At 62.1% G+C, this 14,440-nt stretch overlaps 1 protein-coding gene across 1 annotated transcript; it reads left to right on the top strand.

Moving 5' to 3' along the window:
• Positions 1-52: 52 nt before the first annotated feature.
• SIPA1 (signal-induced proliferation-associated 1) lies at positions 53-11,818 on the top strand. Its single transcript, XM_022591468.3, has 16 exons — positions 53-121; positions 2,487-3,255; positions 3,901-4,028; positions 4,115-4,291; positions 6,424-6,598; positions 7,324-7,427; positions 7,665-7,822; positions 7,908-8,517; positions 8,842-9,116; positions 10,049-10,267; positions 10,364-10,475; positions 10,571-10,679; positions 10,771-10,872; positions 10,960-11,014; positions 11,225-11,303; positions 11,405-11,818. Exons 2-16 carry the CDS (start codon positions 2,583-2,585, stop codon positions 11,549-11,551), a joined length of 3,123 nt encoding a protein of 1,040 aa, XP_022447176.3. The 5' UTR covers positions 53-121; positions 2,487-2,582; the 3' UTR covers positions 11,552-11,818.
• Positions 11,819-14,440: the final 2,622 nt, after the last annotated feature.

Below are 14,440 nucleotides of genomic sequence, written 5' to 3'. Positions count from 1 at the left end.
GCCACGCCCCCTCCGCTGCAGTTCCGCCCCCGGCATGGCCCCGCCCCCAGGCGGAGCCGGCGCCCAGAGCTGTAGCGGGAGAGCAGGCAGCTGGACCCCATCGCGGGAGGAGGCGGCAGAGGTACCGGCGGGAGACGGGGGAGCGGAGGCACCGCGGTCGGGCGGAACAGGGAAGAAAGTGGCCTGGCGTGGGCCCGGGTGGTGTGTGGGTGGGAGGGGTCCTCGCCGCGTTCGCCGTCTGCACGCTCCCAACCTCCCGTTGGGCTTCAATCTCAAGTCAGCACGTCCAGTCCCCTGCCTCTGGCCGGTGCTGCCCCCTACCTCCTTTGCGGGACGGCCTGGCCCACCCAGTGTGCGGGTGAGCGGATGCGGTGCCTCCCGACTCCTCTCAGCGGCACTGGCGACTGCCCTTCTGCCTGTCGGCTGTGTGCTCCCCTTATTCTGGGTCTCCCCTTCTCCCTGGGCGGCCTCCAACCCAGCCTTTGCACACCGCCCCCTGGTCCCGGGCCTGGCCTGGGAGGAAACATCTGTCGCGCCCCCTGGCAGCAGAAACGGGGTCATGACCTCCAGATGTGCTGGGAAGCGTCCAGCGCCTCCTCCTGGGGCAGCCAGGCCTTCCGGATCTGTGGGAGCGGGCCGGCCCCCTCCTCCCCAGTGACACAGGCCGTGAGGAATGTCCCGGCCTCAATGGACCCTGTGTGAAGCTGCCGGGTGGGGGGCAGAGCCCAAGAACATCCCCCAAGGCAGGCCAGAGCCCGGCACTGGGCCAGAGCAAGAGGCAGCCCATGGGCTGTGCACGCACAGATACACAGAGCTCAACCCACACGGAGCAGGGGTCTGCGCAGACCCCTTCCCTCATGTCCCCTGTCACCCCCATCACACACACTTCACACACACCACAGCCGAGGCCCTGGAGCTTGGCACGTGGAGCCAGGGCCTGCATCTGACACCACACACTTAACACAAGGCCAGCTTCGCTGGCTTCACCTTCCTTTCGGTCTTCCAGCAGTGTTGGGAGGGGACAGGGATGGTTAACCCCATTTTAGAGGTGAGAGAACAGAGACTCAGGGTCAGTGTCACGAACTTGTCTTAGGAGAAACCAAGGGAGGAGGCACTCTGAGCCTTACTTGGTCCTGGAGCTTTAGCTGAGGGGTGCAGAGCCTCTGCCTCCATCCCCTCCTAGCCCAGCCCTACACAGTGTCACTGGATGATGCACAAAGACTCACCAGCAGGTGCCTGCACCCCTAGTGGGTCACCCACATCCCTGTCCCAGCCACCCACTCCATCCTGGGTTCACCTGAGGGTGACTCCCCCTCACGTTCTCATACCACCCTTTGCACCTGCCCCTGGTCTCGACACATTTTTCGCACTTAAGCAGGTCCCTGGGGCCTTGGGTGTCTCACTCTTACATCCTGTGAGACCTCGAGCCTTAGCCCAACCCCCCACCTGCCCCACACCTACTCACACAGTGTTAGGAGTGGGGAGGTACAGCACTGTTTAGGCCCTGGAGATTGGCAGGCCCAGGTTCAAATCCTAGCTGATATGGAATTGCTTCAGTCAAGAGCATCCCCTTATCTGGACCTCGGTTTGTTTGTCATATGGGGTTCAGATTCTCCTTTCAGCATCAGTGAGGCCAGGTAGGCAGAAGTCCCCATGGGTCCCAGTTCCAGCAAAGTCCCCATGGGTCCCAGTTCCAGCAAAGGGGCCTGGTCAGCATGACTCCCTCCCGTACCCCCAGGTATGGCTACAGAGGCCTGCAAGAGGGTGAGCCCAGGCCTGTCCTTCAGGTTAGGTTGACTTAGGTCCCATGACTGAGCTAATGTGATCCCAGCACCTTCCTCAGGATGTGGGGCCGGGCAGGGGGCTGGGCCCAGAGTTGGGGCCACTTCCCGTGCTGAAGGACATGCTCTTGCTGTTCCTGCTGCCCCGCCAGTGCCCCCTGGGAACCCCTGTGTCCTTGAGGTACTGAGGCCGTGAGGGCCAGGGCATTGAGACCCAGCCTCTGGGTGCTCAGCTCCTCTGGGATCCTGGAGGAAGTGGGAGGAGCAGGGAGGAAGGTCTCTGGGGACAGGACGTCCTCCCTTTGTCAAGTGGACAGGACCCAGACACCAGTAGCCCCATGGGTTTTCCGTCGGAGTGGAGACAAACCATCTGTCCGGTTGGGCCAGGTCTTGGTGGGGACTGTCGCTCTGGGCCCAGACCAAAGCCAAGGTGTGTGAGTGGGGACTGGGGAGCCCTGGCAGTCCCAGGGCCGCCCAGGCTCCAAGACCCTCAGGGCCAAGGCCCCGACAGCCCTGCCCAGCACTAAGCTGGAGGAGGGGGCTGGAAACTTCAGCCCCAGGCAGACGAGGAAGTGGCCAGGAAAGCGGAAGCGGCTTTGATGGTCGTGGAGGGGGCCGGAAGTCAACCCGCATGGTGGACCAGGCTGGGGGCCCGGGTTCCTGTTTTCTCCCCAGGCTCCTCTGAGCAGACCCCTCCTCCCTCAGGGCAGGAACCGGCCTGCCGGCTGGGCACCAACCACCCGTGCCTGCCAATGCGGCCCGGCACCCGGAGAGCCAAGTCCCCAGGTCCGAGGCACGCCCATGTGGGCCGGCGGCGTGGGGAGTCCTCGGCGGGGCCCAGCCCCTGAGCCCACCGATGACCTCTTCGCCCGCAAGCTGCGCCAGCCGGCACGGCCCCCGCTGACGCCACACACCTTCGAGCCCAGGCCAGCCCGCAGCCCGCTCCTGCGCAGCGGCAGCGATGCGGGCGAGGCCCGGCCCCCGACACCGGCCAGCCCTCGCGCCCGCGCCCACAGCCACGAGGAGACCAGCCGCCCTGCCGCGCCCCCCGCCCGCTTCTTCTCCGACCCGCTGGCGCTGCTGGGGCTGCCGGTCGAGGAGCCGGAGCCCGAGTTCCCGCCCGTGCCCGAGCCCCGCTGGTTTGCCCACTATGACGTGCAGAGCCTGCTCTTTGACTGGGCTCCGAGGCCCCGGGGGACGGGGGGCCACGCAGAGGTGGGCTCTGGGACCCCCGCCTCGTCTCAGGACCAGACTGCCCGCTCCGACCTGCTGCTTGAGGCGCCTGGCTTCGTGAGTGAGATCGGGGGTGAGGGCGAGCTGGGACTGGGTGGACTGGTGTCTCCACCTGTGCCCCCCTCACTGCCCAACGCGGCCGTGTCCGTCCTGGAGGAGCCACAGAACCGAACCTCGGCCTACAACCTGGAGCATGCAGACCTGGGCGCTGGCTACTACCGCAAGTACTTCTACGGCAAAGGTGAGGGGAGGGCCGCTGGGGAGGGGCCAAGGTCCCTGTCACCTGTGGTGAGCTGTCCTTTCCCTGTCAAGTCCCTGGCCACGTGAAGGGTCAGGCTCTGTCTCTGGGCTGAGGCTGCCCAGCTTTAACCACCTCCCTAAGACCAAGCCCAGCCTCCACCCAGCCAGGCATGCTCCACTGCCCCCATCTGGTTCATCCTTTTGCTCCTCCCGGCTGGGGAGAGATTTCCTATGGACATTTCTGTGAGGTGAAAACTGAACCCCTGCACCCGGGAACCTTGTTCTCATCAGTGCCCACAAGGGAGGGCCCCAGACATCCTGGGGAAGAATATGGGCATGGTGGGCGAGGCCATGCAGGATCTAGGTTTTGGAGCAGGCAGGCATGGCCCCCCTGGGTCTGGGGCAAGATATATCATCGGTGAGGCTGCAGAAGGGGTGAGGCCTAGGGCCAAGTGTATAGGTGCCGACAGGAGTCAGGATCTGGGTTGGTAGAACGTGGGCAGGGCTGACGAGGGGACTGGACTTAATCTAGGATCTGAACTAGTGTTGTGGTGGGACCTGGAGCGGGGACTTTGGTGGACGTGGTCGAGCGAGGGTGGGACTGCTCAGGGGGCGGATCTGGTCATCCACCACCTGCTTCCCCCAGAACACCAGAACTTCTTCGGACTGGATGAGGTGCTGGGCCCGGTGGCAGTGAGCCTGCGGCGGGAGGAGAAGGAGAGCAGCGGAGGGGGCACTCTGCACAGCTACCGCATCATCGTGCGGACCACGCAGGTAGGCCGAGGTCATGGGAATTAGACCGTAGATTGCCTTCTGAACGGCCTGCACATATCCTGAGCGCCCCTATATCCCCTCCTTAGCTCCGGACCCTCCGCGGCACCATCTCGGAGGACGCGCTGCCGCCAGGGCCCCCGAGAGGCCTGTCCCCAAGGAAGCTTCTAGAGCACGTGGCATCGCGGCTGAGCCCGACCTGCCTGCGCCTGGGCTCAGCTTCACCGAAGGTGCCCCGCACGCTGCTTACGCTGGACGAGCAAGTGGTAAGTGGGTGGGACAGCCCAGCCCTACGGCTAGACCTGGCCTGAACCCAGCCTGCCCAGCTCCTAGCCACCTAGCCTTGACCCTGATCCTGGGCTGGACGGGGACCCCAGGAGAGCTGCCTTTTCAAAAGGAGGGCATCAGAGGTCATCTGGAGCCTTGCCTCTCAAAGTAAGGTCTGTAGACCAGCAACGTCCGTATCATCTGGGAGCTTGTTAGAAATGCAGATTCTCGGTCTCCACCCCAGACCTACTGAATCTCAGAGCCCACACTTTAAGAAGATCCCAAGGTAATTCCTATGTGCATTTCAGCTGAGGAGCGCTGATCTGACTGCCACCCCCTCTTCCTGCAAGTCCCTCTCCTTCCCTGTCAGTTTTCCCTGCAACGCCCTGCTTGGTCTCCTGCCAGTCTGGGGTGCTCACTCCTTCCTGGGGCTGCCCATTCCACTGTGGGACCACTCAAGCCCGCTGAAGGTCCTTCCCTACCCTGTGCTGAAAGCTGCCTATTGGCCCCGATTTTCCTCCTCTGTCATTCAGTCTGTTAGTCATTCAACAAACATTTCCTCATACCTCGGTACCACGCCCCAGACTGGATGCTGGAGACCTGTCTAGACCAGATGCTGTCCTTGAGTAGCTCACAGACAGGTGTGGGAGAGAGACTGCAGAGAATCATGGATAATGATGGAGCAGGATAACAGGGACAGGGCAATGTTGAGAGCTCTATGGGGCACCAAGGTAGGGCTGACAGCCCTTCCTTGGTTCAGCATCATGGAGGAAATGCAAGAGCCCAAACCAGGAAGAGCAGGCATTTTCTGGACAGAAGGAACAACTTGGGTGAAGCTTAGAGACTAAAAACTGTCACGTCAGGGTCCTGTGGGCAGTTCAGCATGACTGGAGTAGGACTTGGGGGGAAGGGGTGGGAAAGGCTGGCCTTTGGTCCTGAGGGCACCGTGGAGCTGTGGAAGATCTGAGAGGTTGAGCAGCCCTCTGGCTGCAGTGTGGGGGCTAGACTGGAGGCCAGGCTGAAGTCTGTCGCAGTGATCCCAGCCAGACGTGGTGGTGACGATGGCAGAGGTGAAGAGGAGGTGACAGTCCAGGGACAGAGTGGATAGCCTTCGTGGCCGACTGGAACGGTGGGGGTGTTGTGAGATTGCCCTGCTTCTCGGCCGCTGGGAGCGGTAGTTTATGGAGGCAGGGACCCTGGAGGACGATTGGTGTGGGGGGGGAGTCATAGTGAGGAGGTGAGGTGCCAGGGGCTGGAAGGACATCTGGGCAGCTGGAGCTCGGGAGAGGGGTCTGGGCTGGAGGCAGAGTTGGGGGTATCATTCCATGGAGATGGCTGCTGTGGCCACTGAAGGTGAAGAGCGTGGGTGGGGAAGAGGCCCAGACATGAGAGGGTGAGGTCCCTGGGGTCTCAGGCAGAGTGAAGTTCCAGTTGTCCCAAGTGCCAACTAAGGTGAGAGGGTGCCAGGATGAGGCCGTGCCCGTGGCTGTAAGAGGGGCTTGGGGTTTAGGAGCTGGGGTGGAAGTGGGGCTGTAGTGTGAGGAGGGACGAAATGAAAGTGGGGACTCTGGGTGTAGACGTGCTTAGCAGGAAGACGGGAGGCCAGAGCTGGAGGGGCCCTGGGCTTGTTTGCGTGGTGTCAGAGCGCCCTGAGCTGTGCACAGTTAACCCCAGATGCAAAGGAGCCATAGGAGCCGGGGGCAGAGAGTAAGCAGAGGTGGTGCAGGGCTCCAGGCCTCCAGAGGCTGGGCTCAGGGTGCCTGGCATTTGAGGGAGGGGAGGACAGGCTGGCCTTGAGATAAGGAGGATGACAATGTGGCCATTAATTGGGATCGAGCGCACTCTGTGCAGGGTCCTTTCTGTGAATCACGTTCTCTATGGTCATATGACAACCAGCCCCCTCCCAGTTCCTTCTCACCTTGGTCTCCTCTGCCCTCCTGAGCGCTGGGAGCAGGAGAGACAGAACCCGCTTGATAAGCGAGGACACAGAAGTGGCTTAGAGAGGGCAGGGCTCAGGCCACACACGGAGGCAGTTCTGCCCCCAGGCCAGTGTCCCGGTCCATTCCCCAAGGCCCAGGGGTGCTGCTGGGCGACTGAGGCCTGTGCCTTCTGCCTGTGCCCTCCCCCGCAGCTGAGCTTCCAGCGCAAGGTGGGCATCCTGTACTGCCGGGCGGGCCAGGGCTCGGAGGAGGAGATGTACAACAACCAGGACGCAGGACCCTCCTTCATGCAGTTCCTCACCCTGCTGGGCGATGTGGTGCGGCTCAAAGGCTTTGAGAGCTACAGGGCCCAGCTGGACACCAAAAGTGAGGCCCAGGGGGCCCAGGGTGGGGGCAGACCCATGCTGAGGGGCAGGCTGCCTTGGTGAAAACCAGCTGCCTGCTCACTTTTCTGTCCCATCTTGTCCTGGGTCTGGGGCCGGGGGTGGAGAGTTCTTTGGGTAGGCTGAGGACGTGGGTCTGGGGCTGCAAAGGCCAAGCCATGGCTGGGAGGAGGGGCTGGGACTATCCCCCAAGGCCCCCGTGCCCTACTGCCTAAGCTGGGTCAAGGGGGTTTGTAGGCACCACCCTCGCCATCAAACACACATATTCCACCAGCCCAGACCCTGCCTCCCTGGTTGGAAAGGTCCCAGGGTCCCTGGAAGGTGTTTTTATCCAGCACCTCCTGCCTGCCTTCCACTCTCTCAGCTGCTCCACACATGCTGGTGCCTGGGCCAACATCTGTCTTCTCCTGGGACATCCGCCCCCGACTCCCTGTTAGCAGGCCATTTCTCATTTCTGTCTTCATTCTATCTCAACATCCCCCCGTCCCAGTCCCAGGCTGGAGGCTGGATTCTGTGGGGGGAGGGGAAGGGGAGCAGCCAAGGCTGAGGCCCTTGGACCTCATGGCCTGGACCTTGGCTGGTGGCGGAAAGGGGTTGTCCACCTGCTGGCTGGGGGTACAGAGGCTCCAGACTGCAAGCAGGATGGCAGGTTCAAGCCGTCCAGATTTCCCTTGCTCTCCCTCGGTGTCCCCAATTAACTGGCCACAGCGGATTCCACGGGCACGCACTCTCTCTACACCACGTACCAGGACCATGAGATCATGTTCCACGTGTCCACGATGCTGCCTTACACCCCCAATAACCAGCAGCAGGTGTGAGGGAGCCCTGGGGATGGGGGCTGGCTATGGGCTTCTGGGGACCATGGAGGGGTGCTTTGTGGGTGGCAGTGTTTGAACCTTGGTCTGAACTCTGCTGACCCCTAACTACTCTCCAGGCTAGTGTACCTCCCCAAGACAAACACCCCAGGCCTTCACCAGGGGCAGGTGGGGGGAGCCACTGGTGCCCAGGCTCTTAGGTCTCACTCGCATCCCCCACCTTCTAACCCCCAGCTCCTGCGGAAGCGCCACATTGGCAACAACATTGTGACCATAGTGTTCCAGGAACCCGGCAGCAAGCCCTTCTGCCCCACCACCATACGCTCGCACTTCCAGCACGTATTCCTAGTCGTGCGGGCCCACGCGCCCTGCACTCCGCACACCTCCTACAGGTGGGCGCCCGGAGTTCCAGTTCTGCCAAGGGTAGGTCTTCCTGGGCCCTCCCTTTGCCCCTGACTACCGCCTCCTTCCCCATAGGGTGGCTGTGAGCCGCACCCAGGACACCCCGGCCTTTGGGCCAGCTCTGCCCCCTGGCGGAGGTCCCTTTGCGGCCAACGCCGACTTCCGGGCCCTCCTGTTGGCCAAGGCGCTCAATGGCGAGCAGGCGGCGGGCCACGCACGCCAGTTCCACGCCATGGCCACGCGTACGCGCCAGCAGTATCTGCAGGACCTGGCCACCAACGAGGTGACCACCACGTCGCTGGACTCCGCTTCCCGTTTCGGCCTGCCTTCCCTGGGCGGGAGGCGGCGGACGTCCCCCCGGGGCCCGGGCGCTGAGCTGCAGGCGGCAGGGGCGCTGGTGTGGGGCGTACGCGCGGCGCCCGGGGCGCGGGGCGCGACCGGAGCCGAGGAGGGCGGCCCTGACGGCGCAGAGGTGCCATGCCTGCTGGGCATCTCGGCCGAGGCGCTGGTACTGGTGGCGCCGCGCGACGGCCGTGTAGTCTTCAACTGCGCCTGTCGCGACGTGCTGGCCTGGACCTTCTCCGAGCAGCAGCTCGACCTGTACCACGGCCGCGGGGAGGCGATCATGCTGCGGTTCGACGGGCCCCCCGGCCAAGCTGTTGGCGAGGTCGTGACGCGCCTGCAGGTGAGGCGCGGGAGTAAGGTTGGGGTGCAAGGTCCCTGCGCGTGCGCGCGCAGCGGGGAAGGAGCCTGCTTTGGAACTCCTCGTTCCCGCCGCCTCTCCTGCGAAAGGGGAGGTCGGGGTGGTGGGGCACACCGGGAGCCTCGCAGGGATGGAACTGGGCGTCCCCAGGCCCTCTTTTGCGGGGTGGGTGGCTAATACCCTCCTTGGGCGTGTGGAAGGGCCCATGTGACCTGGGACGGTCCCCGGGGCTGGCGCTGGGGCGGCCCCTCCTCCGTTAGCCCCCCCCCCCCGGCTCACTCCCCGCCCCGCCCCGCTCCGCCCCAGCTGGTGAGCCGCGGCTGCGAGACCCGCGAGCTGGCGCTGCCCCGCGACGGCCAAGGCCGCCTGGGCTTCGAGGTGGACGCCGAGGGCTTCGTCACGCACGTGGAGCGCTTCACGTTCGCGGAGACGACGGGGCTGCGGCCCGGGGCGCGCCTGCTGCGCGTGTGCGGTCAGACGCTTCCCACTCTCGGCCCCGAGGCCGCTGCCCAGCTGCTGCGCTCGGCGCCCAAGGTCTGCGTCACCGTCCTGACCCCCGACGAGAGCGGCCGGCCCCGCAGGTTAGGACGTTGGGACGCAGGGAGGTGGGAGGACCGGGCAGCTGGCCACCGCCTAGCCCGTGCCTCCCGTGTGGCCATTAGCGACAGGAACCTCGCGGGGAGGCCTTTCCTTCTTGAGAGAATCCCGCGTCTCTTAATCTCTCTGAACTGCACTATCCTTATGGGTAGAATGAAGACTATTAAGCTCGCGTCTTCACCGCCCAAAAGATCCAAGAGCAGCCCCTGTTGTATTTCTCACAGACACCCAATACACACTATTGGTTACTTACTGCATTAAACCAGGGATATGCGGACTTTTTATGTAAAGAGCCAGAGAGTAAATATTTCAGGTTTTCTGGGCTATCTGGTCTCTGATGCAGCCACTCGGCTCCGTCACGGTAGCACAAGAGCATCCAGAGGTGACATTTAAATGATGAGTATGGCCTCGTGCCATGAAAACTAGTTATGGACCCTGCAACGTGAAGTTTATGTGACTTTCACATGTCATAAAATAGTCTTTTTATTTCTTTCAACTGTTTAAGACTGTAAAAGCCAACCTTAGCTTTCAGTAGTACAAAAACAGGCACATCTGCTAAAAAAGAAGACAAAGGCAGAGGCTGGATTTGCCCCCAGGCAGTACTTTTTGGATCTCTATGCTAAGTGGTTTTCCCACGTTATTTAAATCCTCACAGCAAACTAGGAGATCAGTACTATTATCCCCATTTCACAGATGGAGAAACTGACATTCAGTGTGATTTGCTTAGGATTCACAAGGGCAGCACTGCGATTTGAACTGAGGTCTGGACAAATGGCCAGTAGCCAGGCAAATATTTTTCAGTGTTGTCAGAGAGTTTGGAGAGCTCTCCTCCTCCTGGAAGCGAGCCTCGGGCACAGCTGGGAGTGGGGCTGGTGATGCTGGTGTTCCTGCCTGACCTACTCCTTCCTCCCCACAGGAGCTTTTCGGAGCTGTACATGCTGTCTCTGCAGGAGCCCAGCCGGCGGGGGGCTCCCGAGCCAGTGCAGGATGAGGCCCCAGCAGTGGCCCTACTGGCCACCACGAAGCAGCTGTTGCAAGTGTGCCTGAACGATGGCAGTGGTCCTCCAGGGCCCGGGGGCCTGGCCGAGGAGAGAACCGAGTTCCTGCACAGCCAGAACCCTCCATCACCCTGCAGGTGCGCCCTCTCGGCCTTCCCTCTCCTCTGGCCTCTGCAAGCAGGGTCCACGGGTGGGGGCAGCTTGCAGTGCTGAGCCGTCCCTGCTCTCCCCAGCTCCCTGTCCGACGAGGCCCCAGTCCTGCCCAACACCACCCCGGACCTCCTCCTTGCCACCACAGCCAAGCCGGCAGCACCCGGTGCTGGCAGGGAGACACCCCCCACCCAGGTGAGCAGAAGCAACGCTCTGGAGCCCAACGAGCAGGGGTGGGCACCGTGGTGATGGTGGGCATCACTGCATCTATACCCACTTCTGCCCCCCAGGACGGGCCAGGCAGCCCCAGTGGCTGTGAGGACAGGGGTGACCCAGCCCCGGAACTGAGGGCCTCCTTCTTGCCACGAACCTTGTCTCTGAGGAACTCCATCAGCAAAAGTGAGTCTGGAGCAAGGTGGGGGTCTAGGAGCGGGGCAGGAGGAGGCCTGGCCTGCGCTTCCCTAGCTGAGCCCAGCTCCGGTGCCCACAGTCATGTCAGAGGCGGGCAGCGAGACCCTGGAAGATGAGTGGCAGTCCATCTCAGAGATCGCCTCCACCTGCAACACCATCCTGGAGTCGCTCTCCCGGGAGGGTGAGGCCACCAGGGCACTGCGGGCGGAGCCAGGGTGGGGCTTTCTCCCTTTACCTCCCTGCCCAGACGGTCCCTCTGTCCCCACAGGGCCACCCATCCCAGAGAGCAGAGATGCCAAGGGAACTCCAAAATCTGACGCTGAGTAAGCCTCACATCCGATCTACCCCTTCACCCCATGCCCAGTGTTCGTGCCCACCCATTGGAGTGAAGCTCTGTCCCAGGGCTCTGCTGTAATGTACACCCAAGTCAGAAGACAGGGGTTGGGCCCCTCTCAGGCGGGTGGGTCTGGGAACCAGCCCATGGTGCCGTCCCCTGCCCTGGTCTCACTGAGTTCTGAATCCCATGTTCTCAGGCCAGAACCCGGGAGCCTGTCTGAGAAGGTCTCTCACCTGGAGTCTATGCTCAGGAAGCTGCAGGATGACCTGCAGAAGGTGACACGGTGGCTGCGGGTCATGGGGAGTCACAGGGCTGCCCCAGGAGAGGGGCCAGGGGCTGGCCACGCTGACTCCCGCCTCGCTCCACCTCCCCCCAGGAGAAGGCAGACAGGGCGGCCCTGGAGGAGGAGGTGCGGAGCCTGCGACACAACAACCGGCGGCTGCAGGCCGAGTCCGAGAGCGCGGCCACCCGCCTGCTCCTGGCCTCCAAGCAGCTGGGCTCCCCCACCAGCGACCTGGCCTGAAGCTGTCGGGTCCAGCCTCAGCCTGGCTGCGGACCTGCTGGAACTGCCCGGTCGCTCGCTCGGGGCACCTGGGCCATACCAGGCCCTGGGCCCTCCTCAGGGACTATCCCTGCGCGAGGCGCATCTTAGCACTGCCCCCGCTCCCCGGCCCATTATTTGGTGGCATTTTGGTGGCAAAGTTGCTCCTCTACCCCATCCCCGTTTGTAAATATTCTGTGGAGAAAAGGGGACTTCAGGGAATAAAGAAGCCACCGTTATTTGTGTCCACACAGGTGTTCATGACGTGATGGGGGAAGGGGCTTTGCCCCCTCAGGCCCCGGCCAAGCTCCCGGGACAGTGGCTCAGGGTTGGGTTGGCACAAACTGAGGGGTTCTCTGAGGCTAGGCCACCCTTGGCTTCTGTCCCACAAACATTGGTTTGGTCTGTTGGAAAGCAGGTGGCCACACCCTGTACCTATTCTGCTTAATCGTTGGAGCCAGGCCCCTGCCCTAGAACCAGACCTGCGGGGCTGAGATCAGAGGCAGAGCCCCTCTGGGCAGGAGAGGAAAGGCGCTTAGGGGCCAAGGGGCACCTGCCCATGCCCTCTTTAAAGGCCCTGTCCCCAGTGCAGGCCCCGTTCTCCTCTCTGTAGACACTGAGCCCCCAAGCCTGGCACTCCCTCAGTCACCTGGCCAGATCTGGCAGGCCCCAATTCCAGAGGTAGTAGCTTCTCTGCCTTAGTTGCTTGAGAGATGTTTCCATGTCCCAGAGGAAATCAGCCCTTGACCCACTTCTCTCCTCACCAGCCCATGACCCCTTGTTCCTCAGCAGGCTGGGCCCTTTCCTGTGAGTGGCATCAGCAGGTCCAAACTTGAATCGTGTCTAAACTGTTTTCTGGATCTGAGGCCCAGACAGGGCACTGACTTGCCCAGCATCACATGCCTAGTTCAGCCCTGCTGAGACTCAGGCCCTGGGGTCCATAAACTCAGGCTTTGGCAGGATGAGCTTGGCTCTGAGAAACAGAGCTTCAGGGGCTCAAGCTTCATGGAGGAGGTAATGTGAGGGCTCTTTTGTTTTTTATTTATTTGTCTGCCCTGGGTCTTAGTTGAGGCACGCGGGATCTTCATTGTGGTGTGTGGGATCTTTAGTTGCGGCATGCAGGATCTCGTTCCCTGACCAGGGATCGAACCCGGGCCCCCTGCATTGGGAACATGGAGTTTTAAACCACTGGACCACCAGTGAAGTCCTGGGGCTGAGTTTTAAAGGTTCAATGTGGGGACATTCGATCCCTGGTCAGGGAACTAAGATCCCATGTGCCGCAAGGTGTGGCCAAAATGTAAAAATAAAATCAAGGCTCAGTGTCCTGTTCACCAGGTAGAGAAGGCAAAGGGATCCTGGGTAGAACCAGTCTGGGGGGCCTGTTGGACTGGAGTCAGCCTACGTAGGGACCCAGGGTCAAGGAGGCTGGAGCTGAATCAGAAAGGGCTGTGAATGGGTGCACTAGAGCTCCTGGACTAGCAGTTCCCAGCACTGTGTCCCAGCTTTCACCTGGTGGACTGTAGTGAGGAGCCCTCACAGTGCAGGGTGGAAGGCTCTGGTGTGATAGATGTTCAAAGGGAGGGTGATGTGATTTGGGTGTCAGAGCCCTTCGGCTACAGGGAAGGCAAGGCCAGGGAGGAGGCTGTAGTAGCAGGCCCAGTGGAAGAGGTGGTGGTTGAAACTAGGTGACAGCAGTGGAGATGGGGAGAACTGGGCACATTTGCCAGGACCCAGTGAGGAGGTGGACTCGAGTTGCTAGGGGAGAAGATGCAGAATCCACGGTGGTGGCCAGGTTTCTGGCTGGAGCCCCTGAAGGATGGTAAGGCCATGGCTGAGATGGGGAGGGGGAAGGGCAGCCTGGGGCTGGCTGGAACACGGAGAGTTTGAGAGGCCTGAGGGATGTCAGTGTGAGATGTCCAGTGTGCTGGCGCACTGGAGAGAGAAGTCTGGGCTGGAGACAAGGATTTGGGACTGGTGAGCCATGAGCATGATGAGGTCACTCAGGGAGTGTGGGAAGGACCGTGAGAGGGCTTCTGGGGGTCACGGGATGTCACTTCAGGACACTGGGAAAGCCAAGAGCGAGGCACAGCCTGGGCTGGAGGACCTGGGCTCGCTCATTCCCCTCTGGGTCTCAGGTTGGCCACACTGCGGGCAGCTCTGCCATCAGTTTCCTCTGGTTAGCCTTCTCACCCTGCCAGGTCCCTCCTGGCGCTCGCCCTCGCCCCATTTACAGCGCCGTTGCTCCATCAAGCCCCACCTCTCCAAGCACCGCCCCCCCCACCCCCCACCCCCCCCACAGGTTCGCCGGGGTCCTGACCTGGCCACCATGCTCGGGTTCCGCCCCTCGCGCTTAAGTACAGCTTGGCCTGGTCCCAGAGTGGTCCACCTGCTTCAGACCCTGCCCCCCGACCAAGAGCCTGGAGCGAAGCACGATTCGCTCGATGCTTTCCGGTTCGCCAACATTCCGCCGCCAGCTGGCATCTTTCCTCGTAGACACCGTCCATCGGAGTCTGCACCCCGGGCCTACTGTGTTCCCAGGGGACTCGGTAGATTTGCAGCACGTCCCACTGAAACCCGGTTGCTCCTGCCTTCACCCTCCCGCAAAACCCTGCGACGCCACCGGCCTCAGGATGGGTTTTCCTGAAGCGCATTAGCCGGCATCCCTATTGTAGACTGCTATCCTTGCGCATGCGCACTACCGACGGCGGGCCCTAGCGGGCCACTGCCTCTGGCGACCCTGCTTTACTGCGCGTGCGTCGGGCCAAGCCGGAAGTACGTCCAGTTCTAGTCCCTCTGGAAGTCGATTTGTTTTTGTTGAGGACTCCTGGGCGCGCGCGGTGGTGGAACGGCGGCTTCGGATTTAAGATTTCC

Source organism: Delphinapterus leucas, chromosome 7 (genome assembly GCF_059928025.1).
Source record: "Delphinapterus leucas isolate spDelLeu-1000000601 "Yukka" chromosome 7, BTC_Dleu_Yukka2, whole genome shotgun sequence".
In the NCBI taxonomy this organism is placed as follows: domain Eukaryota; kingdom Metazoa; phylum Chordata; class Mammalia; order Artiodactyla; family Monodontidae; genus Delphinapterus; species Delphinapterus leucas.
Note: the sequence above shows the minus strand (reverse complement) of the source record. Positions and strands in the feature narration are given on the sequence as shown.

Excerpts from the sequence above, each read along its gene's own strand:
- SIPA1 (XM_022591468.3), top strand. The coding sequence starts at position 2,583 with ATGTGGGCCGGCGGCGTGGGGAGTCCTCGGCGGGGCCCAGCCCCTGAG. Across the intron at positions 7,428-7,664 it reads CCCCCAATAACCAGCAGCAG|CTCCTGCGGAAGCGCCACAT; the intron begins GTGTGAGGGAGC and ends TCTAACCCCCAG. Across the intron at positions 9,117-10,048 it reads GAGAGCGGCCGGCCCCGCAG|GAGCTTTTCGGAGCTGTACA; the intron begins GTTAGGACGTTG and ends TCCTCCCCACAG.